We start from the raw sequence: 27537 nt of genomic DNA on the forward strand, positions 1-27537 counted from the left end.
TCATGAGTTGAAATCAGCTCAACTGCACACAATAACATTATTACGCAGATGATCTATTGGGATGATGATGTTTGTGAAGGAGATTATTAGTTGAATTGTTTTTTGGACCTCCAGTGAACCCCCCCCCCCAATCGCATTCCATTGTAAGCTACTCAAAGTAAGGGATTTTGCCTGTTCATAGATGTTTCTTAAATGCCTGGAGTTGTGCTTGGCATTTATAGCCACCCAGTACTTGTTGTTTGAACAAACAGATTGATCTTTTTAATTTTGTTTTTATTTTTCCAGAACTTGTTCAACAAACCAGCAGGAATGAATTCTTCAGTAGTGCCCTTGTCTCAGGGCCAAGTAATTGTAAGCATCCCCACAGGTTCAACAGTGTCGGCAGGAGGAGGTACCACCTCTGCCGTTTCTCCCACCTCAATCAGTAGCTCTGCTGCGGCTGGTCTCCAGCGTCTTGCTGCTCAATCCCAGCATGTTGGCTTTGCACGAAGTGTGGTGAAACTCAAGTGTCAGCACTGTAACCGTCTTTTTGCCACCAAACCAGAACTTCTTGACTATAAGGTAAAGTACAGGATCATGATGAAAGTTTGAGTGTAAACTACTCGGTAAAAATATTTTTAGTTTTTCATCTCTGAAAATTTGACTGTTTTGAAAGTAAGAGGGATAAGGATTTCCATAAGGTAAACCAAATGTTTAATTAGTACTTAATGATTATTTCTTTGCAGGGTAAAATGTTTCAGTTCTGTGGCAAGAATTGTTCTGATGAATATAAGAAAATAAATAACGTAATGGCAATGTGTGAATATTGTAAAATTGAGAAAATTGTAAAGGAGACCGTGCGATTCTCAGGTGCTGACAAGTCATTCTGCAGTGAAGGTAAAGACAGAAGATTATCTTACCTACTGAGCGTGTTGGTTGTTACAATAGTAGTTGATGGTTTAACCCTTTACTGTAGAAGTTTGTCCGTTCTATCCTTCATGCATAATGCCAGAGCCTTTTTGGTTTTGCTTACACTTAGTTCAGTCTTTTCTGATCTAATCCTTCATACTCTACATACCAGCCAACTAAGCCATTGCCGTTCTGACTCATAGCAACCCTATAGGACAGAGTAGAACTGCTCCACAGTGTAAATCTTTATGGATGCAGGCTGCCACATGTTTTCTCCTGCGGAGTGGCTGGTGGATTTGAACTGCCAATCTTTAGGTTAGCAGCCAAACACTTAACCACTACACCACCAAAAAAAAAAAAAAAAAAAAAGAATTTTTTTTTGGCTGCCTATATTTTATATACAGAAGTTAAAATAAAGGAAAAATCCTCAAAATAATGCAGAAGATGATGGTGTTGTAAAAAATATTAAACATTATTAGGTTGATAGGGACCTCAAGGATCTTTTGTTATCACACTTATTTCTAAAGGGAATTCCTTAAATTATGGTAGCATCCTAAGATTATGCTTTTATTATTTTAAACAGCCACTAAGTTTCTGAATTTAAGTGGTCTGAATATACAGATCAATATGAGGTAGATTGCTTCCTTTATATAGATGACTATTTTATGTGTTTAAAGTGTTCTATTTTAAAACTCGACATGATTAATCTCTTAGACCAGTGGCTCTCAAACCTTTTGGCTACAACACAAAAGAAGAACTACATTTAAAATTGTGACCCAGTATATAATCACATGCTCGAATAAAGGTTTCATGAAACAAAATTTACTCTTAATACAGGTGATGCACTATAATATTTTCTGTACTATCCTGTCTTCTCATTTAATTATTGATCTTCTAAATTGATCTCTTGACCTACTAATTGGTCAGGTCCCAAGTGTGGAAACTGTCCTAGGCTATTTAAATGAAAGATGCAGATATTTCTTTCTAATGTTAATCTTATCTTCCCTGATTTTTAGGCTGCAAATTGCTCTATAAACATGACTTGGCAAAACGTTGGGGAAATCACTGTAAAATGTGCAGTTATTGTTTACAGACATCTCCCAAATTGGTACAGAATAATTTAGGGGGGAAAGTGGAAGAGTTCTGTTGTGAAGAATGCATGTCGAAATACACAGTTTTGTTCTATCAGGTAAAAATTATTCACGTTCCCTGGGTTTTTCAAGTTAAAGCATAAATTATTTTCTTTTTTTCTTTCATATACTATGCAAGGCAATTCAGTAATTTAAAACTTCTAGGTATTAAATGTATTAAATTCTCTTCTAGCAATGAACATGATTTAAGAAGACTTTAATGTTATTGAAAAGTATTCCTTTTGTTTTTCATTTTCTTATAGAAAATACATCAGTCTTAAGAATGAATGTATTTAAACTTGGAATTTTATTCATTTATTATTTAACTAAAAATTACTCTGCCTTCTAAAGTCTTTGAAAAATAGGTCTTTACCTTACTTTGTTTTTTAATTGCTATTTATTAGAGTCTCTAAATGTATGGTTAAAAAAAAAGATTTTAGAATGAAATCATTGAGAGATATATAAATACTTAACGTTGTAGGACAATCAGACTTCCTTTTTGTGATACAAATGTTAATTTCCTCACTTGTCCTGTTCCATTGTTATTCTGTCAGACCACAGATAATTCGTTTCTCACTCCTTTACTATTTTCTGTTTCTTTTCTTTCTCAGATGGCCAAATGTGATGGTTGTAAGCGACAGGGTAAACTCAGTGAGTCCTTGAAATGGCGAGGAGAAATGAAACATTTTTGTAACCTGCTTTGTATCTTGATGTTCTGTAATCAGCAAAGTATGTGTGACCCAGCTTCACAAAACAATGCAGGTAAAATTAAACTTAAGAAGTGAATGGGGCCTTTGATCAATGCCAGGAACTAACTACTGTTCTACAAATTAGGAACTGTGAGCAGTTGTCAATAATTCCATGAAACATAAATGTCATTGTGTTCAAATGACATTGAATTTTAGATCCCCTACACAGTGGAATACTACGCAATGATGAAGAACAATGGTGAATCTGCGACACATCTCACAACATGGATGAATCTGGAGGGCATTGTGCTGAGTGAAATAAGTCAGTCACAAAAGGACAGATAGCATATGAGACCACTGTTATAAAAACTCATGAAAAGTTTACACACAGAAAGAAACAACCTTTGATGGTTACAGGGGAGGAGAGGGAAGTGATGGGACGGGGAAATCACTAACTACATAGTAGACAAGTGTTAACTTTGGTGAAGGAAAAGACAATACACAATATAGGGTAAGACAGCACAGCTTGACCAAGGCAAAGTCATAGAAGCTTCCTAGACACATCCAGACACCTTGATGGACGGAGTTACTGGGCCTGAGGGCTGAGGACCGTAGTTTCAGAGGAATCTAGGTCAGTTGGCATAACATAGTTCATAACGAAAATGTTCTACATCCTACTCTGGTGAGTAGTGTCTGGGGTCTTAAAAGCTTGCAAACTGCTGTCTAAGATACATCTATTGGTCTCATCCTGTCAGGAACAAAGGAGAATGAAGAAAACCAAAGACACAATGAAAATATTAGTCCAAAAGACTAGACTACATGAACCACAGCCTCTACCAGCCTGAGTTCAGACAAAGATTTAAGAGTGCCCGGCTACTACCACCAACCATTGTGACGGGGATCACAGTAGAGGGTCCTAGACAGAGCAGGAGAAAAATGTAGAACAAAATTCAAATACGCATGCGGAAAAAAAAAGCCCAGACTTACTGGTCTGACAGAGACTGGCGAAACCCCTGAGTCTGTGGCCCTTGGACACCCGGCTAACTGAGCTATTCCCGAAGTACACCTTTCAGCTAGACAGGTCTATAAAACAAACAATAACACACATGAGGAGTGCACTTCTTAGTTCAATCAAGTATATGAGACCAAATAGGCAACACCTGCCTAAAAGCAAAGACGAGAAAGCAAAAAGGGACAGGAAAACTGGATGAATGGGAACAGGGAACCCGAGGTGGAAAGGCAGAGGGTGCCGACACAATTCAGGGATTGCAACCAGTGCCACAAAACAATGTATAAATTTTTCAACAAGAAATTAATTTGCTCTGTAAACGTTCACCTGAAGGACAATGAAAAAAAATTTTTTAGACTTTTTGTTTTTTTAATGCTTTAGGTTAAAGGTAGATAGAAATGAGTTCTTTTAACTTTCTCTGAGTGTACTGAATCAAATAAACTCTGTAAGTACTTTATAAACCCATTGCCGTTGAGTCGATTCTGACTCCTAACGACCCTATAGGACAGAATAGAACTGCTACATGGAGTTTCAATTCGAGCTGCTGACCTTTTGGCTAGCAGCCGTAGCACCTAACCACTACGCCACCAGGGTTTCCAGGTACTTTATAGGTACCAGTTAATATTTTATAATTCGATATAAACACCTTGGCTTTCTTAAAAAAGAATTTGAGACTTCTTAGAGGATATAGAGGGTAAATCACAGGGCCTTTCACATATACCGTATGCATAATTAGACCATTTAATCTCAGAAACTTTATGGCTAAATGAAGTTTATGGTACCATTCTAAAAGCTAGAATGATTTAAGGACAGCCTCTTTACAAATAGAAGCAAGAACTGTGAGAGCCTACTTCAGAAACTTAGAAGTTCCAAGTCTTGAAGGCAAGATTTAAGAAACACAGTAGCTTTAAATGCCCATTAAATCTACCTTGGGATCTTCATTAGCATTGTGCCTGTGTTGTTTTTTTTAAATTAAGACTACTCATTATATTTTTATACAAAGATAAAATAAATGGAAGACTTAAGCGTCACTAATTAAAAAATAAAAATCAAAAAGCCCAGTTAATCCTGAAATGACTGTTTGTTTCAATAGAAATTAACCAAAAAAAAAAAAAAAAAAATTTTTTTTAACCTCGTTGAAATGTTGGTTTCTATGTATGTGTATACTAATTACATGAGGTTTTCTTATTTTTGTTTATTTTAATCAGCAAATATTTCCATGGTGCAAGCTGCTTCAGCAGGGCCCCCATCTCTAAGAAAAGATTCAACTCCAGTTATAGCTAATGTAGTCTCATTGGCAAGTGCTCCTGCTGCCCAGCCCACAGTGAATTCTAACAGCGTCTTACAAGGTATAGCTGGATTTGACAGCATTTGTGTAGCCTTTTTGAGGTGAATGTAGTGGTTCTGTCCTTTTTTTCATCAGTGATCATTTTCATATGTGTGACACATTTCTATCAGGAATGGTGGCCCATTGTGGCTGCTAGAACCTGAAACAGTGTTCTGTGAGTTCCAGAGCTTTTTGTCGTATTATACTTTAGAACTGCTAGTCTCTTCCACGGGGTTCAGTTAGGATAACACATGTTCTTATGATGACGCTGTGTGCTTATTTTAATGCTAATATTTAAATAATTATGTAATATCCTAAATCTGTTTCAATTTATCTCAGGTGCAGTTCCGACAGTAACAGCAAAAATCATTGGGGATGTAAGTTTTATTATTTTTTACTGATATTGCCACTGTATTTTCAACTTTTATGCAGTATGAATATATTTGGGCTAATTTGCCCCCTCTATTTTTTACTGAAGGTGCCTGGGTGACACAAGCGATTTGCGCTCAACTACTAACCTAAAGGTTGGTGGATCAGACCCACCCAGTAGCACTGCAGAAGAAAGGCCTGGCAATCTGCTCCAATAAAATTAGAGCCAAGAAAACCCTGTGGAACAATTCTACCCTGTAACACTTAGGGTTGGCATGAATTGGAATTGGCTCAACTACAATGGGTTTATTCTTTATTTGGAGTCCTTGGGTAGCACTAATCTTTATTTGGAGTCCTTGGGTGGCACCAACGGTTAAGTACTCGACTACTAACCAAAAGGCAGGTGGTTCAAACCCACCCAGAGAGGCCTCAGAAGAAAGGTCTGGCATTCTGCTTCTAAAAGGTCACAGCCTTGAAAATCTTCCGGAGTGCAGTTCTACTCTGCACACGTGGGGTTGCCATGAGTCAGAATCAAACTCAGCAGCAGCTGGTTTGGTGTTTTCGGTATTCTTTATTATTGAAAATAAATAGCTTATTTCATCTTTGCTCAAGAATAGGGTTTTCTGGTTATTAGTTATGTACTTTGACTTTTTTGAATGCTTGCTATCTTTATATAAGTACTGAAAAATCTTTTTAAAATAATTTTTGATTGTATAGAATTAAATTGTACAGATTTCAGGCATAAAAGATTTTTTGGAGGTTTTATAATGTAGTCAGATTGTAAATAAAACATTTATTAAATGTAGCTATTTTTTCTTTTAGAAATTAGCTTGTAAATAAATAACTATTCCTTTTTTTACTCAGTAGTATTTTCTGCTTTATCCCTTAAAAGAAGAAATCGATAAATTATGAGAAAAACTTCTGAATGGAACAATGGCATTTCTAACGTGTTTCCTGGTCTTCGAGATAACTTTCATATCATCTTTATTCAGGTTGCTTAAATGGTTATAAGTGATTCTAGGTTATACTTGTTAAGTCCTCTAAGATTTAATGGAGAAGTAACAGTTCTCAACTTAAACTCACCACTATTGTTATTAATCAGCAGCGTCTTACAATAGAAATAGTGTATTTCTTCATAAACAGAACTGGTAATTAGGTACATTCAGAGTCAATATATAGTTACCAGAATGCTACTTTATTGCTTATTATTTCAGAAATACTGTATTTCTTAGAAATTTAATTGACTGTTTACATGCTATGTCTTCTTTGTAATTCCAATATGGTATTTCTTTTAAAATTATATTTCTTGTAATGATGAGATTTTGAAAACCTCTTTGTTTTCTGATTTATTTTTTTTTTACTAGGCAAGTACTCAAACAGATGCCCTGAAACTGCCACCTTCCCAACCTCCAAGGCTTTTGAAGAACAAAGCTTTATTGTGCAAACCTATTACACAGACTAAAGCCACCTCTTGCAAGCCACATACCCAAAACAAAGAATGCCAGACAGGTATATTCCTTGAGCTTTGGGTGTTTTAGCTAGTTTGTGGGAAAGGAATGTGAGATCTGCTTACATTAATTGAGCATCTATTATTTCCTATGTGATGTGTTTGGTTACTTACATATATCATCCAATTTAGTTCTCACAGCATCCCTGTGAGTTAAGTATTTTCCCCATCTAAGGGTTAACAAGTTAATGTCAGAGACAAGGAAGTTAAATGGTAATGCCATAATGAGAACACTTCATTGAATTTCCTCATTATTATAATGACAGCTTAGTATTGTGGGATAAGCGTGGATTTTATTTAGACCTGGTTTTAAATCCCAGTTCTTCCTGTTGTCGTGTGATTCTTGACAAGTTGCTTATGCTTCTTTATGGGTCTGTTTTATCATCTTATAAATTTACATGAAAATATCTATCACAACAGTAGTTAAGAGAATTATATGACATTCTCTGTGTAAGTGCCTGAGACATAGTAGGCACTCAGTAAATGGTTATTATGTTTAACCTTATTGAAAACATAATCATCTTTTTCATTTTATTTCACTGTTTATAATAAGCTTTCAGGTTTATTGGCTAGTTGGTCCTCATAACACTGAAGTTCAGGAACTAGATATGATTTATACCTTTTTTTTTTTCTTTGAAGAACACATAGGGTTATCTCAGGATCATACGTCTAGAGGCTAGTGATTGGTGATATTGTGATTAAATCTAATTTTTTTTTTTAGTTCCAAAGGCCATTTTCTCCACTTTTAATTAGCTTTCTTATGTTTGAGTTACTTCAGTAGTGTGAATTTCAAAAAATACCTTCTGAATTTTATGTCCAGTGATTTTTCTACATTAAAATTACTATATTTACTATGTTAAATAAGTCTGAAATGTAGTTGGCAAATTTTTTGGACAAATATTTGGTCACTTTTCCATGAGAGACATGAATAATCACAGTAAATTGGATTGGATCTAAATCTTGTCTTCCTTCTTCAGTTAATAACCCTGTTCCCCCCCAAAAAACCATTGCTGTCAAGTTGATTCCGACTCATAGTGACCCTATGGGACAGAGTAGAACTGCCCCATAGGATTTCCAAGACTGTAATCTTTATGGAAGCAGTCTGCCACATTTTTCTCCCACAGAGCAGCTGCTGGGTTTCAACTGCCAACCTTTTGGTTCGCAGCGGAGTGCTTAACTGCTGTGCCGCCAGGGCTCCCTTCAGTTAATACAAACCTTTTATTCTCTTTTTTTGGAAACCCTGGTGGCATAGTGGTTACGTGCTACGGCTGCTAACCAAGAGGTCAGCAGTTCAGATCCGCCAGGCGCTCCTTGGAAACTCTATGGGGCAGTTCTACTCTGTCCTACAGGGTCGCTGTGAGTCGGAATCGACTCGACAGCAATGGTTTTTTGGGGGGGAACAGGGTGAAGTATGTATCATTTTGTATTATTAAAGTTTTTGGAGATCACAGAAATTGTTTAAAAGCCATATACTTGGAAATTTTGAGGTAATCAGAATTTTTATAATTTCTCTTTTTTGATATCCTCTGTTTGAAGAGATACTGTCATCTTACCTTTCAAAGTGTGGTTTCCTTTAGTTCTTTGAACATACTTACAATGGCTCTTTTAAAGTCTTAGTTAAATCTGACATCGGGCCCCTCTCACAGGCAGCCTCTGTTGCTTGCTTTTTTCCCTGTGTGGGGGTCACACTTTCCTGTTTCTATGTATGTGTCATGATTTTTTTGTTGAAAAGTAGACATTTTAGGTAACACATTATAGCATCTCCAGATACTGTGTCTCCCTTCTCCTCTCTGGGGCTTGTTTTTGTGGTCGTTTGTTTTGTGACTTGGCTGGGCTACTTCAGTGAGATCTACCCTCTCCCTGCCCCCTGTAGTGTGAAGCTTTTGGTATCACTACTAGGAGGGGACAGCCTTGGGCTCACACACAGTTACCCTGGGAGGACAGTGGGTTTAACAGAGCTCTCTCTGAGCATTTCTTTCCCTGCTCTCTCTGTTAAGCAGACTCTCTGCCTTATTTGGTATTACACCTAGCCTGTAGGCTCCGCTGACAATTGGCTGATTGTGCTGTTGTTTTTTTGGATAATGCCTTGAGGCACTAAATGCTCAGCAGTCTGATCCAGTTAAATTCAGGCAGGGTCATTTTTTGAGGCCATTCTTTGAGGTTTGTTCTGGTGCCAGGAGGATTCTTCTTAGCTGTTTCTTTCCATGGTTTTCTGGGGAATTATATTTTCAGTGGCTTAGCTTGGAACCCTGATGGTACGGCAGTTAAGCGTTTGGCTGCTAACCAAAAGGTTAGCAGTTGGAATCCACCAGCCACTCCTTGGAAACTCTATAGGGCAGTTCTACCCTGTGCTATAGAGTCATTAGGAGTCAGAATCAACTCGACAGCAATGGGTCTTTTTTTTTATATATATAACTTAGCTTGTTACTAAGTAGCTGCCCACTGTCCACTAGAGATAATTTAAAAATTTGCAGTATGGCCCCTCTGTGCATTATGGTACCAAGTATACTTGGTGGCACAGCGGCTGAAGCTGCTAAATGAAAGGTCAGCAGTTCAAACCATGGGGAAAAGATGTGGCAGCCTGCTTCTGTAAAGATAGCCTTTGAAACCCTGTGGGGGCAGTTCTACTCTGTTCTGTAGAGCAACTATAAGTGGAAGTTGACTCAATGGCAACGGGTATACTACTTATTAATATAGCTTACTTATTCCTGTCAGCGTACTGTTTTCCATACTTCTTAGATCACTGTTCCAGTTCTTTCCATGCGTGTATCCAAGCCTGTCCAAGTTATATCCTCCATTCATATTATCGTCACATCATTGACATTTATTATGTGTTACCTACCTTGAGATGGTGCTATTCTCAGGCCTTCCTTTGGTACTGCAGTTGATACCCTCTTTTCTAAGAATTTCTAGTGCCACAGATTACATGTGTTTTGGACTGTAAATCTCTATGAACTTTTTTTTTTTTTAATTAAAATGCAGTGTCTATAATAAGTGTACTGTTCAATGAGAAGCTAGTTTGTTCTGTAAACCTTCCTCTAAAGTACAATAATAATAATAATAAAATGTAGTTTCTAACCTCTTCGTTTTTTTTGCATGTGATTTTTATTTTTTTTTCAATAGAAGACACTCCAAGTCAACCCCAAATCATTGTGGTGCCAGTCCCTGTGCCAGTGTTTGTACCCATACCTCTTCATCTTTATACTCAGTATGCACCAGTCCCCTTTGGAATTCCAGTTCCAGTGAGTAATCATTTAGAGACTAAGGCTAATTTAGCGTTTTCCCCAATATTTTGCAGCTCCTTAGAGAAAATTTTCACTTGATGGTACAATATACCTGACTGTGGTTACCTGTGACCATTTTGCTTAATGTGGAGTATATAAAGGACTGCTTCACTTTGTACCCTTTTAAGAAGCTGCACATAATAAATAGGACCATTAAATAGAAAAAGATCAGAAAGCGTGTGTGTGTTAGAATCTTGGATTCTAGCAAGAGTTAGAAAGAGGTATACTATGATTCACATGATTCTCAGTTTTTAGTAAAGAACAATGTATCCGTTTTTCAGAGGAAATACATTTTCCCTGGTACTGAATTCTTAAGGGAAGCAATTGTGCGGAAATGTTAAACAAGAAATATAAGCAAAAACCAACAAATGAAACAAAAGTACATTAGAGGATTGTATTTTTTTAGAGGATGTGGAGAGACATATTTTGTCGAGTGTCCAAAACGCTGAATTTTTATTTAAATGGAGCTGGTCTTATAAAAACAAATTAGCAAGAACGCCTTCTTCATCAGCAGTGAAATATCTTGAATTTGATTAATTCTTAAATCATCTCACAAATAATGGTTTTCATGATGTACCTATTGCCTAGGAAATTCTTCAACCTATCCTTGGTCTTTCAGATGCCCGTCCCCATGCTTATTCCATTTTCAGTGGATAACGAAGATAAAGTCACCGAAAGTATTGAAGACATTAAGGAAAAGCTTCCCACACATCCATTTGAAGCTGATCTCCTTGAGATGGCAGAAATGATTGCAGAAGATGAAGAGAAGGAAAAGACTCTATCCCAGGGAGGTTGGTATCATCTTTAAAGTAACGGAAGAAAAGACACATCTAAGATTTTTCAGGTGGCCTGTGTAATTGCAGGTATAAGGCAGTCAGGGTGTTTCTAAAGGCTTCATTGTGTTTGAATACCAAGACTGTGGGTTTGTTCAACCTGGTGGTACCTCTGAAAACTCATCCTTTTTTTAAAGGAAAACTCAGTATTGATACCAGTACAGTTTATAGTTGTTAATGAGTCTAGAAAAATAACCTATAAGTCCAAGTTTCATGATCGTTTTCTGTTTTTATCTCTATTTTAAAGACATGGTCCCCAGATAAGAATTCCTGTTTTATAATAACCAGCATGTTGGTAAAGAGTAAATAAAACTTAAGGATGGAAAACTGTGTAGTTCAAAATAACTTACAGGCAAATCCCATTCTGTTAGTGTGGAATAATGATAATAACAGTAGTTAGCCTTTTTGGGTACTTACTGTACTCCAGGCATTGTCCTAAGTGCATTAGGTGCCTCTTTTAATTACTTTATAGATAGATGTTTTTTCCCGTTGTGCTTTAGGTAAAATTTACAGAGCAAATTAGTTTCTTGTTGAAAAATTTATACACAGATTGTTTTGTGACATTGGTTGCAAGCCCCACAATGTGACAGCACTCTACCTCTTTGTGCCCTGGGTTCCTGTCCATTTGTCCAGTTTTCCTGTCCCTTTCTGCCTTCTCATCTTCCTTTTAGGCAGGAGTTGTCCATTAGGATTCATATATTTGATTCAACTAAGAAGCATGTGCCTCATGTGTGTTACTGTTTGTTTTATGGACCTGTCTAATCTTTGTCTGAAAAGTAGGCTTCGGGAGTAGCTTCATTTCTCAGTTTGCAGGGTGTCAGGGGGCCTCATTTAATCTCACAACAACCCTTGAGGGGTTCATCATTTACTTCAAATTCCTCATCTGGAAAGTAGGATAAGATACTTGTCCTGGTTATACAATCAGTAAGGGATGGAACCAGTACTTGAATCCAGATCTTTGTCACTCCAAAGCTCATATACTAACCAGGATTCCATAATAATTTTGAAAGAGTTTCTAGCCTGGATACAATGGAGTCATTTCTTATAAAATGTGATTTTTTTAATATATATAGATCAAGATTAATGATAATCAGAGTAAGCGGTAAAGAAAATGCTATTTAAGATAGTTGAAATATGTAGAATGTAACATCATATTAATGCCGATGAGACAAGAAATTACTCTTTTCTTGAGCATTTTTCTTTTTTTTTTTCCATTGGCGGATTTTAGAAAGCCAGCCACTGAGTTCATTTTACACAGTAAATGCTAGATGGTTTTCTAAAAGCTGTAGCATTTGAAAAACTGTCAGCTTTTCTATTGTTTGCCAGTAAGTTTTAAAATCATGTATATACCGAGAGATGGGTAAAAGCTTATCTTTTATTATCCCAATTTTTGATCCCATTTTACTCTCTAATTTATAATCTCACAATTCTGTCCCATTTATATATGGAGTTCAGTGTCTTAGAATATTGTCCGAATTCTTGATCTTTTAACTTGTGATATATTTCGTTCGGAAGTTCAAACAATTCCTGATAATAAACTGTCGTCAGCTGGCTTCTCCATTCACGTCAATAGTTAACATTTATTAAGTGGTTTCTCTGTACCAATGTTATGACTTGGTCTTTGCCTGTAATTGAGTCTAAGGGAAAAACTTTCAAAACTAAGCTTCAAGATTGTCATAATCACTGTAGTATAAATAAAAGCAAATGGTTTAGAAACATATAGGCAGGAGAAATGAATTCCAACTGAGGGCATCTGGGTAAGTTTTCTTTGATTTCAGGTTTTAGTTTACAATTGATATAACTGTGTTCTCTTTAGTTCCATGTGCTGATTGCGCACTTATGTTTACGTTCTGAGTCTAACGTTCTTTCAGTGCAGTGGTAAAGATGATTATATTTTGGGGGGGAAAGTAATTTCAAGCAGATTTGTCCATCTGTGAATAAATGTATATGTATGTTTGTACATATCATGGTAAAAAAAGTATTTCAAATAGCACAAAAGAGTATAAAATCAAAAGTAAAAGTCTGTCTTGCAATAATTTCCTTCGTATTACCATCTTAGAAGCATAGTCACTGTTAACGGTAATAATTTTTTGAACTGTTACTACTTCTGATGCCCAGTCTTACTAAGGAACAGTTCTTTCTGCATGTAAAAACCGAAAAACCCACTGCTATCGAGTTCATTCTGACTCAAAGTGACCCTACAGGACAGAGTAGACCTGCCCCATAGTGTTTCTAAGGCTGTAAATATTTACGGGAGCATCCCGTAGGTTTAGAGCACCAACCTTTCAGTTAGTAGCCAAGCGCTTTAACCAGTACACCACTAGGGCTCCATTTTCTGCATATAAAGTCTGTTTATTTAGAACTCTAAATATTATTCACAGGAGCCCTGGTGTCGGAGTGGTTAAGTGCTTGGCTCCTAACCCAAAGGTTGGCACTTCGAATCAACCAGCTGCTCCAGAGGAGAAAGATGTGGCAGTCTGCTTCTGTAAAGATTACAGCCTTGGAAACCAGATTGGGCAGTTCTGCTTTCTCGTATAAGATCACTATGAGTCAGAATCAACTCGAGGGCAATGGTTTTTTGTTTTGTTTTGTTTTAGTATGATTCATGCATATAGTACATTCATTTGAGATACAAGTTGCTTTGAGTATACATATAGATTGTTTTATTATGTGCTTTTTTTCTTTAGGATCTCAGACTTCTGAACAGGAACTCTTTCTAGACACCAAGATATTTGAAAAAGGTTTGTTATTGTAAATGTAATTTGGGTCTTAGAAATACTAGTCTCTGTTAGCAATAGAATACAGAATAGACCCTCAGAATTCCTGCATTTAATATTGGCAGCGTTAGCTATTTGTAAGGGTCATCAAATGTCTATAATGTGCGTTAATTTATAATGAAAACAGTAAAAAAAAAAAAAGCTACCTCAAATATTTGTTTTAAGGACTGAGATAATGCTTTAAAGTGCTTGGTAAAACTTTGAATCCAGTTTTGTGAGGCTGATGAATGGAGTTACTTCTTGAGTGTACCTATGTGATTGTGCAGCAACCATGCCTCAGTTTTTGGTATTCATGGATTTATAAAGTTTTTTGAGCATGTCTGAGGTCTGTCTTATTTGGGTGCTTGTTTGTTTTGTATAAATTTCAGACCAAGGAAGTACATACAGTGGTGACCTTGAATCAGAGGCAGTGTCTACTCCACATAGCTGGGAGGAAGAGCTGAATCATTATGCCTTAAAGTCAAATGCTGTGCAGGAGGCTGACTCAGAATTGAAGCAGTTCTCAAAAGGGGAGACTGAACAGGATCTGGAAGCAGATTTCCCCTCAGGTTTGTGCAGCATAGCCTGTCTGTCCAGAGTCCTTTATTTTAGAAGATTGGTACAAATACCAGTGGACATTATTATAGTAACTATAACGTATTAGAGATAATAATCTTTGGCACAAGTGGTATCTGCTTTTGGAGGTCTTAAATTTGTACATGTTATACATACAAGTGAGTAGTTTGTTTTGTGCTTTTTGTTTGTTTTTTAGTTTTTTAACTTTCCCACAGTAACCATGTAAGAGGTTTTCTTGATTGTTAATGAAGTTATCATTTTTAAGTGCTATATCCTTTTGTTTCTCTTATGTATATAGCTGAAATTCTTATCAGAAACAAAATAATATAGTAATAATTGCCTGATATTTCACCCTTCTCTAAGTTTGAGTTATTTGCCTCACATTATGCTTTCTACTGATTATTATAGAATCCTTCGATCCCCTTAATAAGGGACAGGGAATCCAGGCACGTTCCCGAACAAGACGACGACACAGAGATGGGTTCCCACAGCCTAGACGAAGAGTAAGCAGTACCATAATTTTTCTAGAGTTTCCTTTCCTTCATTCTGTCAGGCTTTATTAACTTTTTGCAGTTTGCAGAACTCTGTTAACAGTCAGAGTCAGAGAATTCCATACATTATTTTGCAACCTCATAGTTTTGCACTTTTGTTTTTGTTCCTTGAAGGCAAGAACCATGTGTTTTATTTTACATTTCTTTCAGCAGAGGCTTATTCTGTTTCTGTAATTGAGTTTTTTAATATTTTTTAACTTTAAAAAGCTTTTCAATAAATCTCTTTTAGAGGCTCTTTTTTTAAAGTCTCTAAATTTAGCTTCTTTTACATGTAATAATAATGAGGTGTTAACTATTTTATGTAGTCTATTATAATAGTGAGGAAACCCTGGTGGTGTAGTGGTTAAGTGCTACGGCTGCTAACCAAGAGGTCAGCAGTTCAGATCCACCAGGCGCTCCTTGGAAACTCTATGGGCCAGTTCTACTCTGTCCTATAGGGTCGCTAAGAGTTGGAATCGACTCGATGGCAGTGGGTTTCGTTGTTTTTTTTTTTTTTTTTGGTTTATTATAATAGTGAAGTTGACATGGATTGTTTTTCAAGTTAAAAGAATAGTGGCCTTATTTTTTTTTAATCAGCTCTATTGAGGTATAATTACATCAAAAAGTTCATAAGTTTTGAGTATATAACATGATGGACTTTGACAGATGTATAGAGTCTGTAACTACCACTACAGTCATTATACAGAACACTTCCATTCTCCTAAGAAGTTCCTTTGTGGCCATTTGCAATCAGTCTGCAGTCAGCCTCCAGCTCCTGACAGCCACTGACCTCCTTTGCCTTTTCTAAAATTTCAAATAAATGGTGACATATAGTATGTAGTATTCTCCGTTTGGTTTATTTCATTTAGCGTGTTGTTGTATGTGTCAGTAATGATTCCTTATTTTTCCCAAGTAGCATTTCATTGTGTGTACAAAATATAATTTAACTTTTCAACAGTTGATGGAAATTTGCATTGCTTCCAGTTTTGGACTATTTTGAATAAAGCTGCCATGAACATTGGTGTGTAAATCTTTGCATAAACATGTTTTCATTTCTCTTGGGAAAAATATACAGCAGTGGGACTGCTAGGTCTTAAAGTATTTATATTTTTAACCCTATAAGAAACTGTCAAACTGTTCTCCAAAGCGGATGTACTATTTTGCGTTTCCACCAGTGATAAATGAAAGTTCCATCTGCTCCATAACTTTGGTAACATTTGGTATTGTTGGTTTTTAGTTTTAGCCTTTCTAGTGGTGGTTTTTGTTTTTTAGTGGTGTGTAGTAGTATTTCGTTGTGGTTTTAATTTGTATATCTGTAATGATTAATGATGTTGAGCATCTTTTTTATAAGCATATTTGCCATTCAAGTATCTTCTTTGGTAAAGTGATCAAACCTTTTGTACATTTTTCATTTGGGGGAGGGCGGTGGCACAGTGGTTAAGAGCAGGGCTGCTAACCAAAAAGGTCGGCAGTTCAAATCCACCAGCTGCTTCTTGGAAGCCCTTTGGGGCAGGTCTCTTCTGTTCTATATGGTCGCTATGAGTCATAATTGACTCCACGGCCATGGTTTTGAGTTTGGTTATAATCTTAGAGTTATAAGTGTTCTTTATTCCGAATACAACTGCTTAATCAAATATGAGTTTGCAAATATTCTGTGCTATTCTATGTCTTTCTTTTTCATTGTCTTGATGGTGTCTTCTGAAGAACAGAAGATTTTAATTTTGAAAAAGCCCAACTTATCAGTATTTCTTCTTTTGTAGCTCGTGCTTTTTAGTATTCCATCTAGAAATTCCATGTTAACTAAGACATTCTTTTATGTTTTCTTTAGAAGTTTTATGTAAAACTATAAACTTTCATGTTTGTGATCCATTTTGAGGTAATTTTTATATTATGTTGAGGTAGAGGTCAAGGTTCATTTCTTTTGAATATGGATGTCCAGTTTTTTCAGCACCACTCTTGGAAAAGACTATTCTTTCACCATTAAATTTCATTGGCATCGTTATTAAAAGTCAGTTGACCATAAACCCAACCCAGTGCCGTCATACATATGTGAAGCTATTTTTGAACTCTCCATTTTGTTCCATTGATCTGTATACATCTGTTCTTATGCCAGTACCACACTGGATTACTGTTAACTTTGCAATGAGTCTTAAAATCAGGAGTGTAAGTTTTCTAACTTTGTTCTTTTTTAAAATCATCTTACAGGGACGGAAGAAGTCTGTAGTGTCTGTGGAGCCCAGAAGTCTTATTCAAGGAGCCTTTCAAGGGTGCTCAGTCTCTGGAATGACACTGAAATACATGTATGGGGTAAATGCCTGGAAGAACTGGGTTCAGTGGAAAAATGCCAAGGAAGAAGGGGATCTGAAATGTGGAGGTAAGTATACAGCATGAATTTGTGTCTTGATCCACGTGAGGGGAAATACGGATAAACAGGGTTATAGATCGATACAAGAGAGAGAAATCCTAGGCCAAAAATCCCATAAAACTTCAGTTCGGTTTTCACTTAATTTTTCTGTTTATGTTTAAATTTCTCATCTATTTTTCTGTCCTTGGCAGGAGCTGAACATCCCTCATCTAGCCCATGTTCTGACCCAGTAGGAAACGCTCAAGACCATGCATTCTCTCAAGAATCCTCGGAGCCAGGCTGTAGAGGTAAAACTTGTTTTTCCCCATGTGGTTTGAATCATTCGTAACATCACTGTCAATTTAAATTTGTAAATTAAATACTTAAAACTTGAAGTCTTAAAGTTGAACAGAGAAATTAACATCCCACCTCCAATGTTTTTTCATCCTCCAGCTAGATACCATTTTACCCATAAATATTTTAATGTATCTCCCCATTCAGGTAAGGACATCAATTTTTAACATTCCATGTTGCCATTATCACACTTAACAAAATGAACAGCCCCTTAATATTCATGGTCAGTGTTGTATATAATTGTCTCACAATATTACTTTTAATTTAATTGTTTGAACCAGGGCCCAAGGAAGGCTCATACCCTGCACTTGGTTGATGTGTCTCTGAGGTCTTTTAATGTGTAACTGTGCCTTTCTCACCCACCTCTTTGTTTTAAATTTTTATTGTGGTAAAATATGTATAACACAAAATTTGCCATTATAATAACCGTTTTTAAGTGAATAATTCAGTACCCACCCTTCCTTTGTTCTTTCCAAACTGTTTTCCAGAGAGGCTCTACTATTTTACATTTCCATCATCAATGGATAAGTGATGCAGCATTCTTTTTTTCCCCCATATTTTGATATCTCTGGCATCAAGATGCATTTTTAACCATCAGTTAAATCTTTTCACTTTCCCCTTCCCCCAACCCCAGGTAACCAGCAATAAAGAGCTTTTTATAAAAATAAAGTTGTGTCTTCTGATCATGAGCTTATTATGCAAATATAAGAAATTTTGTTTCATTTTCTAACACTATTGCAAGTAGCTTAAAATGTCATCTTGCAGTCTGTGTCTGTATGTTACACTGTTAATGTGCTGTTGAGTTGGTTCCGACTCATAGCAACCCTGTAGGACAGACTAGAACTGCCCCATAGGGTTTCCACGGAGTGGCTGGTACATTTGAACTGCTGAGATTCTGGTTAGCAGCCAAGATCTTAACCAGTGTGCCACCAGGGCTCCAGTATGTCTGTATAGTAACCCATATAGAACCCAGTGTGTGACCTTTTTTTTTTTTTTGGTCGTTGCTGTTTTTTTTTTTTTTTTTGAAAGCTACCTGGAAAAGCCTTGCTTCTTCTGTAGGAGTTTTCCCTAGCAATATAACTGACCCTGTTTCTAGGTGTCATTTTGGCTGCCAGGATATGTGGAACCATATAAACAGTTCAAATTAAAAAATGTATAATTTTAGGGCCTTTCTTAGTTCTCTTTCTCGTTGGTTTTAACATCCTACTCTAAATTTTTGTTTTCAATTTATGTTTTTCTCTTTTCTGTGTTTTATGTGAGCTACTTAAATTCTTTGTAGAATGAGATGGGGCAGGGGTAGATGAGTATGCCCACATAACTAAATGTGTAGCCCCTTTCCAAATATACATTCTCTCTAACTCCTAGGTGATGGCATGATTCTCGGCTGCCCTTCAGGCTGCACTGCTGGTTTTGGTAACCATCCTTATTGGAGTAGATAGTCCTTGCCCCGGGCTGTAGCTGACTAGTTGAGTTCCAACAGATGCAGTTTTTCTGCTCCGGGGTTATATAAATAAACTCCTACTGTGGTAGTTTATCAGACCCTTAAACTTCCACTTGCAGCCACAGCTGTCTTTGTTTTAGAAAAAACGGGGAAGCGGGAATGAGTGTGGAGAGAATATTGTATATTAGACTGCAGGGTCAAAGCACAATAGCCACAGGGGATGCCTAGGCATTTCTGTTATTGATTCATCCAGAAAATACTTACTGAATACCTGTTATGTACCAGGCATGGTGCTAGGTATTGGAGTGAACAAGCCAAACATGGTCCTTGACCTCATGAACCACTACTTGCCCTTTGCAGAGCCATCTCAGAGGAACCCAGATGCTGGGAACATGAAGTCTTGTCTAAATCCAGAAGAGCAATGACTAGAAAAGGTGTTTTAATTCTAAGCCTATAATGTAGACCTACCTGCTACAGTAGGATCTCAACAAATCAAATTGGTTACCTCCCCTACTTAAAATTAATTCAGTTCTTCATTGCCTTCAAAATCTTTACCATGATTTGCCCCTGCCTGCCCTTCTTGCTGTTCTCCTGTATATCTAAGTCCTTGAACGTTTTCACATTTGTGGCTGTCTTAGCTATCTAGTGCTGCTACAACAGAAATACCACAAGTGGATGGCTTTAACAAACAGAAATTTATTCTCTCACAAGTCTAGGAGGCTAGAAGTCCAAATTCAGGGCCAGGGGATGGCTCTCTGTCTGCTCTGGGGGAAGGTCCTTGTCATCAGTCTTCCCGTGGGTCTAGGAGTTTCTCAGTGCAGGGACCCCGGGTCCAAAGGACTCATTCCACTCCTGGCTCTTCTTTCTTGGTGATATCAGGTCCCTCCTCCTCTCTGCATGCTTCTGTCTTTTATAAAAATCTCAGAAGAGATTGAAGATACAGCCTAATCTTATAGATTGTGTTCTGCCTCATTAACGTAACTGCCTCTAATCCTGTCTTATTAACAGAACAGAGGTTGGGATTTACAACACATAGGGAAATTGTATCAGATCACAAAATGGAGGACAGTCATACAATACTGGGAATCATGGCCTACCCAAGTTGACACACATTTTTTGGGGACACAATTCAGTCCATAACAATGGCCTTAATACTACATTTCAGCATTTCTGAGGATTTGTGAGGATGCTATATGTTATTTGAAGTGTTCTGTATTCAAATAAGGGAGCCCTGGTGGCACAGTGGTTAAACGCTTGGTTGCTAATGAAAGGTTAGTGGTTTAAACCCAGCAGCTGTTCCTCAGGAGAAAGATTTACAACCTTGGAAACCCTTTGGGCTGATTCTGCTCTGTCCCATATGGTTACTATAAGTTGGAATAGACTCAATGACAATGGATATGATTTTGGGTTTATATTCAAATAAACCTGAGTTCAAGTTAAATAGCATTCTTTATTGCAGATATCCTCAGAACCTTTAAAATGTACCAAAACACATTGTGAATTCTTTAGAGGCGGATATAGTATGTGGCATTTTCAAAATTTACCAGATCTTAGAAACCCAGTTTTCTCCAGATCTTACGTGAAACTAGTCTTTTGTGGAGTATACTTTGGGAAATCTTTTTGTATTCTCAGATTTTGATACTTTACCTGGTCACTTGTTTAATTCTTCTTCACCTTTCAAGACCCAGCTTAAATACCACATCCTCCAGAATCTGACCTGACTCCTCCCAGTCTATTAGATGTTCATCATTTGTTTTCATAGAATCCTGTAAAACACAAACAAAATCTCTCTCATAGTACCTTGTACACTTTATGTGCTGCATTGTCTTTATTTCCCTAACTAAAAGTCTTAAGACCAGTCTTTAAACCACGTATCAGCCAGGTAACAACACAGTGCCCGGGCAAGGTTGTATTGAATGTTTATTGTGTGGAATGAAGTAATGTTACTATGTTTGTTTTAAGTTAATGCTTCAGATATTTTCTACCTTTCCACAGTCCGCTCTATCAAACTGAAGGAAGATATTTTGTCCTGCACTTTTGCTGAGTTGAGCTTGGGCTTATGCCAGTTTATCCAAGAGGTGCGGAGACCAAATGGTGAAAAATATGATCCAGACAGTATCTTGTACTTGTGCCTTGGAATTCAGCAGGTATCAAGTTAAATAATTGTTATAAAATTGATCGCAGTTTTAATGATTCTAGTAGAACCTGTGAATTAAGCTGAAAAACTATAATGTATATTGGTTGTTTGATACTGCTCCAATACTTTCTTGCTGAACAACTGACCCTGATTAAAAAGTCTCGATCATACAGCCTTTTGTAAGCTAAATTGAGACTGTTAGTGGAGTAACAGAAATTGAGGGTGGTGCATTATTGGTGAATGGACAAAAGGGCATACAGAGCAGCTCAGAAAAGCAGCAGCATGGATGACTGTGTATATGTGTGTATACCATATAATCTCATATAAACTTTTTAAATGCAAATTAACATAATATACCATTATATCTATCACACGTTCATATTATTTTTACCAGTAATTAAGTTTTGAAGTGTCAGTTCAAATTGGGGTGTCTGAAAAAACACAATAAATGTTGGAGAAGTTGTGGAGAAACTGGAACACTTACACACTGCTGGTGGGAATGAAAAATGGTACAACCACTTTGGAAATCAATTTGGTGCTTCCTTAAAAAATTAGAAATAGAACTACCATACAATCCAGCAGTCCCACCAAAAGAGTAAAAAAAAAGATTACCTACAGACTGGGAAAAAGTTTTTAGCTATGACATTTCTGACCAGCACCTGATTTCTGAAATCTACATGATACTGCAAAAACTCAACAACAAAAAGACAAAATAACCAAATTAAAAAACAGGCAAAGGATATGAACAGACACTTCACTAAAGAAGACATTCAGGTACCTGACAGATACATGAGGAAATGTTCACGATCATTAGACATTAGAGAAATGCAAATCAAAAGTACAATGAGATTCCATCTCACTTTAACAAGGCTGACATTAATCCAAAAAACACAAAATAATAAATGTTGGAGAGGCTGTGGAGAGATTGGAACACTTATACACTGCTGGTGGGAATGTAAAATGGCACAACGACTTTGGAAACTGATTTGGTGCTTCTTTAAAAAGCTAGAAATAGAACTACGGTACAATCTAGCAATCCCACTCCTTGGAATATATCCTAGAGAAATAAGAGCCTTTACACAAACAGAAATATGCACACCCATGTTCGTTGCCCATCAGTGGATGAATGGATAAATAAATTATGCTGTATTCACACAATGGAATACTACACGTTGATAAAGAACAGTGATGAACCTGTTTAACATTTCATAACATGGAGGAATCCGGAAGGCATTATGCTGAGTGAAATTAGTCACTTGCAGAAGGACAAATATTGTATAGGACCACTATTATAAGAATTCAAGAAATAGTTTAAACAGAGAAGAAAATATTCTTTGGTGGTTACGAGAGGGGGGAGGGAAGGGGGTGGGGGAGGGATATTCACTAATTAGTGGGTAAGAACTACTTTAGGTGACGGGAAAGATAACACACAATACTGGCAAGGTCAGCACAACTGGACTAAACCAAAAGCAAAGAAGCTTCCTGAATAAACTGAATGCTTCCAAGGCCAGCGTAGCAGGGGCGGGGGTTTGGGGACCATGGTTTCAGGGGACGTCTAGGTCAACTGGCATAATAAAATCCATTAAGAGAACATTGTGCATCCCACTTTGGAGAGTGGTGTCTGGGGTCTTACTTGCTAGCAAGGGGCCATCTAAGATGCATCAATTAGTCTCAACCCACCTGGAGCAAAGGAGAATGAAGAACACCAAAGACACAAGGTAATCATAAGCCCAAGAGGCAGAAAGGGCTACATAAAGCAGAGACTGCATTAGCCTGAGAACAGAACTAGATACTGCCCTGCTATGACCGATGACTGCCCTGACAGGGAACACAACAGAGAACCCCTGAGGGAGCAGGAGAGCAGTGGGATGCAGACCCCAAATTCTTGTAAAAAGACCAGACTTAATGGTTGTTTGACTGAGACTAGAAGGACCCTGGAGGTCATGGTCCCCAGACCTTCTGTTAGCCTAAGACAGGAACCATTCCCAAAGCCAACTCTTCAGACGTGGATTGGACTGGACTATGAGATAGAAAATGATAACTGGGGAAGAATGAGCTTCTTGGATCAAGTAGACACATGAGACTATGTTGGCTTCTCCTGTCTGAAGGGGAGATGAGAGGGTAGAGGGTGTCAGGAGCTGGCCGAATGGACACGAAAAGAAAGTGGAGGGAAAGAATACGCTGTCTCAGGGGGAGAGCAATTAGGAGTATATAGCAAAGTATTTATAAATTTTTGTGTGAGAGTCTGACTTGATTTTTAAACTTTCACTTAAAGCACAATAAAAATTTTTAAAAATACAAAAAAAAATTGGGATGTCTGTTCAAAGCTAATATTCTGAAATTTGTAGCACAACATTGGAAATAACCTCAAGGCCCACCAATGACAACCTCCTTGGTTTAACTTATTCCTAAGTATTTTACTCTTTTTGATGCTACTGTAAATAGAATTGTTAATTTCTTTTTCAGATTGTTCATTGCTGCTGTTAAGTGCTGTTGAGTTGGATCCAACTCATAGCAACCCACTGTACAACAGAAAGAAAACACTGCATAGTCCTGTGCCATCCTCACATTCGTTGTTGTGTTTGAGCCCAGTGTTGCAGCCACTGCTTCATTCCATTTTGATAGAGTTTCCCTCTTTTTCACTGACCCTCTACTTTACCTAGCATGATATCCTTCTCTAGGGACTAGTCCCTCCTGATAACATGTCCTAACTAAGTACGTGAGATGAAGTCTCGCCATCCTCCCTTCTAAGGAACATTCAGGCTATACTTCTTCCAAAACAGATTTCTTAGGCCTTCTGGCAGTGCATGATATATTTAGTGTTCTTTGCCAACACCTTGATTTGGAGGCATACATTTTTCTTCAATTTTCCTTATTCATTGTCCAGCTTTCACATGTGTATAAGGCGATTGAAAATACATGACTTGGATAAGTGCATCTTAGTCCTCAATGTGACATCTTTGCCTTTTAACACTTCAAAGAGGTCTTTTGCCACAGATTTGCCCAGTGCAATATATTTTTTGACTTCTTGACTGCTGCTTCCGTGAGCATTAATTGTAGACCCAAGTAAAATGAAATCCTTGATAACTTCAATCTTTTCTCCATTTGTCATGATGTTGGTTATTGATTCAGTTGTGAGGATTTTTGTTTTCTTTATGTTGAGGTGGAATCCATACTGAAGGCTGTGGTCTTTGATCTTCATCAGTAAGTGCTTCAAGTTCTCTTCACTTTCAGCAGCAAAGTTGTGTCATCTGCAAATCACAGGTGTTAATGAGTCTTCCTCCAATCCCGATGCCCTGTTCTTCGTATAGTCCATCTTCTTGGGTTCTTTACTCAGCATATAGATGGAATAAGTATAGCAAAATGATACAACCCTGATGCACACCTTTCTGGGTTTTAAAACACATGGTATCTCCTTGTTCTGTTCAAACAACTGTCTCTTGGTCTATGTACAGGTTCCAAAAAAACCCCAAACCCATTGCCATCGAGTCGATTCCGACTCATAGCGACCCTATAGGACAGGGTAGAGCTGCCCCATAGAGTTTCCAAGGAGTGCCTAGCGGATTTGAACTGCCAACCTTTAGGTTAGCAGCCGTAGCACTTAACCACTACACCACCAGGGTTTCCTGTACAGGTTCCACATGAGCACAATGAAGTGTTCCAGAATTTCCATTCTTTGCAGTGTTGTCTGCAGTTTGTTATGATCCACACAGTCGAGTACCTTTGCATAGTCAATAAAACATAGGTAAACATCTTTCTGGTATTCTCTGCTTTCAGAAAGATCCATCTAACATGAGCAATGATACCCCTCATTCCATGTCCTCTTCTGAATCCAGGTTCAATTTCTGGCAGTTCCATATTGATGTATTGCTGCAATTGATTTTGAATGATCTTCAGCAGAATTTTACTTGTGTGTGATATTAATGATACTGTGCAATAATTTCCACTGTCTGTTGGATCACCTTTCTTGGAATGTGCACAAGTATGGGTCACTTCCAGTCAGTTGGCCAGGTAGCTGTCTTCTGAATTTCTTGGCATGTATGAGTGAGTACCTCCTGCAGTGCATCTGTTTGTTGAAACATCTCAACTGGTATTCTGTCAATTCCTGAAGCCTCAGTTTTCGCCACTGCCTTCAGTACAGCTTGGACTTCTTCCTTCAGTGCCATTGCTTCTTGATCATATGCTACCTCCTGAAATGGGTGAACGTTGACCAATTCTTCTGGGTACAGTGACTCTGTGTATTCCTTCCATCTGCTTTTGATGCTTCCTGCATCATTCGGTATTTTCCCATAGAATCCTTCAGAATTGCAACTTGAGGCTTGAATTTTTTTTTTCAGTTCTTTCAGCTTGAGAAGTGCTGAGCATCATCTTCCCTTTTGGTTTTCTGACTCCAGGCCTCTGCACATTTCATGCTAAAATTTTACTTTGTCTTCTTGAGCTCCCTTTTGAAATCTTGTGTTCAGCCCTTTTTCTTCATCATTTCTTCCATTCATTTTAGTTACTCTACATTCAAAAGCCAGTTTGAGAGTCTCTTCTCACATCCACTTTGGACTTCTCTTTCTTTCCTATCTTTTTAATGACCTCTTTCTTCATGTATGATATCCTTGATGTCTTCCCACAAATCATCTGGTCTTCAGTCATTAGTGTTCAGTGCATCAAATCTATTCTTGTGATGGTCTCTAAATTCAGGTGGGATATACTCAAGGTTGTATTTTTGCTCTTGGGGAGTTTTAATTTTCTTCAGCTTCAAGTTGAACTTGCATATGAGCAGTTGATGGTCTGTTCCACAGTCGGCCCCTGGCCTTATTCTGACTGATGATACTGAGCTTTTCCATTGTCTCTTTCCACAAATGTAATCAGTTGTGATTCCTGTGTTTTCCGTCTGATCCAGTGAGGTCCACGTGCATAGTCCCTGTTTATGTTGTTGCAAAAAGGTATTTGCAATGATGAAGTCGTTGGTCTTGGGAAATTCTGTCGTTTGATCTCTGGCATCATTTCTCTGTCACCAAGGCCGTATTTTCCAACTACCAATCCTTCTTCTTCGTTTCCAACTTTCATGTTCTAATCACCAGTAATTATCAGTGCATCTTGATTGCATGTTTGATCAGACTGCAGAAGTTGGCAAGAATCGTCAATTTTCTCTTCTTTGGCATTAGTGGTTGGTGCGTAAATTTTAATAATAGTCATATTAGCTGGTCTTACTTGTAGGTGTGTGGATATTTTCCTGTCACTGACAGCATTGTTCTTCAGGATAGATCTTGAAATTTTTTTTCGATGATGAATGCAATGCCATTCTTCAGTTTGTTATCCCCGACGTAGTAGACCATATGATTGTCTGATTCAGAATTGACAATACCAGTCTCTTTCAGCTCAGTAATGCCTAGGATATCCATTCTTATGCATTCCATTGCATTTTTGATGACTTCCAATTTTCCTAGATTCATACGCTGTACATTCCTTGTTGCTGTTATTAATTATTAATGGATGTTTGCATCTGTTTCTTCTCATTTTGAGTCATGCCACATCAGCACCTGAAGGTCCCAAAAGCTTAATTCTATCCATGTCATTAAGGTTGACTCTACTTTGAGGAGGCAACTCTTCCCTAGTCGTAATTTGAGTGCTTTCCAGCCTAAGAGGTTCATCTTCCGGCACTATATCAGACAGTGTTCCGTTGCCATTCATAAGGTTTTCACTGGCCATTTTTTTCAGAAGACCCTTCCTAGTCTGTCTTAGTCAAGAAGCTCCTCTGAATCCTGTCCACCATGGGTGACCCTGTTGGTATTTGAAGTACCGTCATTATCACAGCCACAGGCAAGGCACCATAGTACGACAAAATGACAGATGAATGGTGGCGTTCATTGCTAGTGTGTAGACATACAAGTGATTTTTCATGTTGATCTTGTGTCCTGCAAGTTTGCTTAAGTAATTTATTAGCTCTAATAGCTTTTTTGTGGTGTCTTTGGGATTCTTTTAGATAATGTCATTTGAAATAGAGGCAGTTTTACTTGTTTGCCTATTTGGATGTGTTTTGTTTCTTCTTGTTGCCCGATCGCTCTGGCAAGAATTTTCAGTGCAATGTTGAATAGAAGTGGCAAGAGTGGGCATCCTTGTCTTGTTCCTGATCTAAGGGAGAAATTATATTCATTAATTTGTTTTAAAATAGGTGTTTTATGTGCATTCATATGTACCTAATGTGCATAAGTATATAAAATTCAGTTTTATTTATAAAGGGATTTTTTAAAAGGTTGAAATATCCCTGACTCTTAACCGTAGTTGCCTTTTTATAGTGAGTTTGAGTGTGTCATTATTTTTCTGTATTTTTAAACTTTTTCTATAATGAAAATATGATATTTTAAGTTGGGA

The 27537-nt window shown here is 37.4% G+C and overlaps 1 protein-coding gene across 4 annotated transcripts in view; it reads left to right on the forward strand.

The window, feature by feature from the left end:
• Positions 1 to 27537, forward strand: part of ZMYM4 (zinc finger MYM-type containing 4) — a 171047-nt gene that overhangs the window by 135048 nt on the left and 8462 nt on the right. For all 4 annotated transcript variants that reach the window (XM_064281689.1, XM_010595197.3, XM_064281690.1 and 1 more), the window contains 15 exons: positions 286 to 561; positions 726 to 876; positions 1905 to 2077; positions 2630 to 2780; positions 4925 to 5065; positions 5383 to 5420; positions 6777 to 6921; positions 10043 to 10161; positions 10823 to 10994; positions 13724 to 13777; positions 14182 to 14361; positions 14777 to 14871; positions 17104 to 17272; positions 17455 to 17550; positions 21033 to 21184. In XM_064281689.1, the coding sequence (XP_064137759.1) occupies positions 286 to 561; positions 726 to 876; positions 1905 to 2077; positions 2630 to 2780; positions 4925 to 5065; positions 5383 to 5420; positions 6777 to 6921; positions 10043 to 10161; positions 10823 to 10994; positions 13724 to 13777; positions 14182 to 14361; positions 14777 to 14871; positions 17104 to 17272; positions 17455 to 17550; positions 21033 to 21184 (2112 nt within the window). The remainder of the gene's footprint in view (positions 1 to 285; positions 562 to 725; positions 877 to 1904; positions 2078 to 2629; positions 2781 to 4924; positions 5066 to 5382; positions 5421 to 6776; positions 6922 to 10042; positions 10162 to 10822; positions 10995 to 13723; positions 13778 to 14181; positions 14362 to 14776; positions 14872 to 17103; positions 17273 to 17454; positions 17551 to 21032; positions 21185 to 27537) is intronic.

Source organism: Loxodonta africana, chromosome 3 (genome assembly GCF_030014295.1).
Source record: "Loxodonta africana isolate mLoxAfr1 chromosome 3, mLoxAfr1.hap2, whole genome shotgun sequence".
NCBI classification, from domain to species: domain Eukaryota; kingdom Metazoa; phylum Chordata; class Mammalia; order Proboscidea; family Elephantidae; genus Loxodonta; species Loxodonta africana.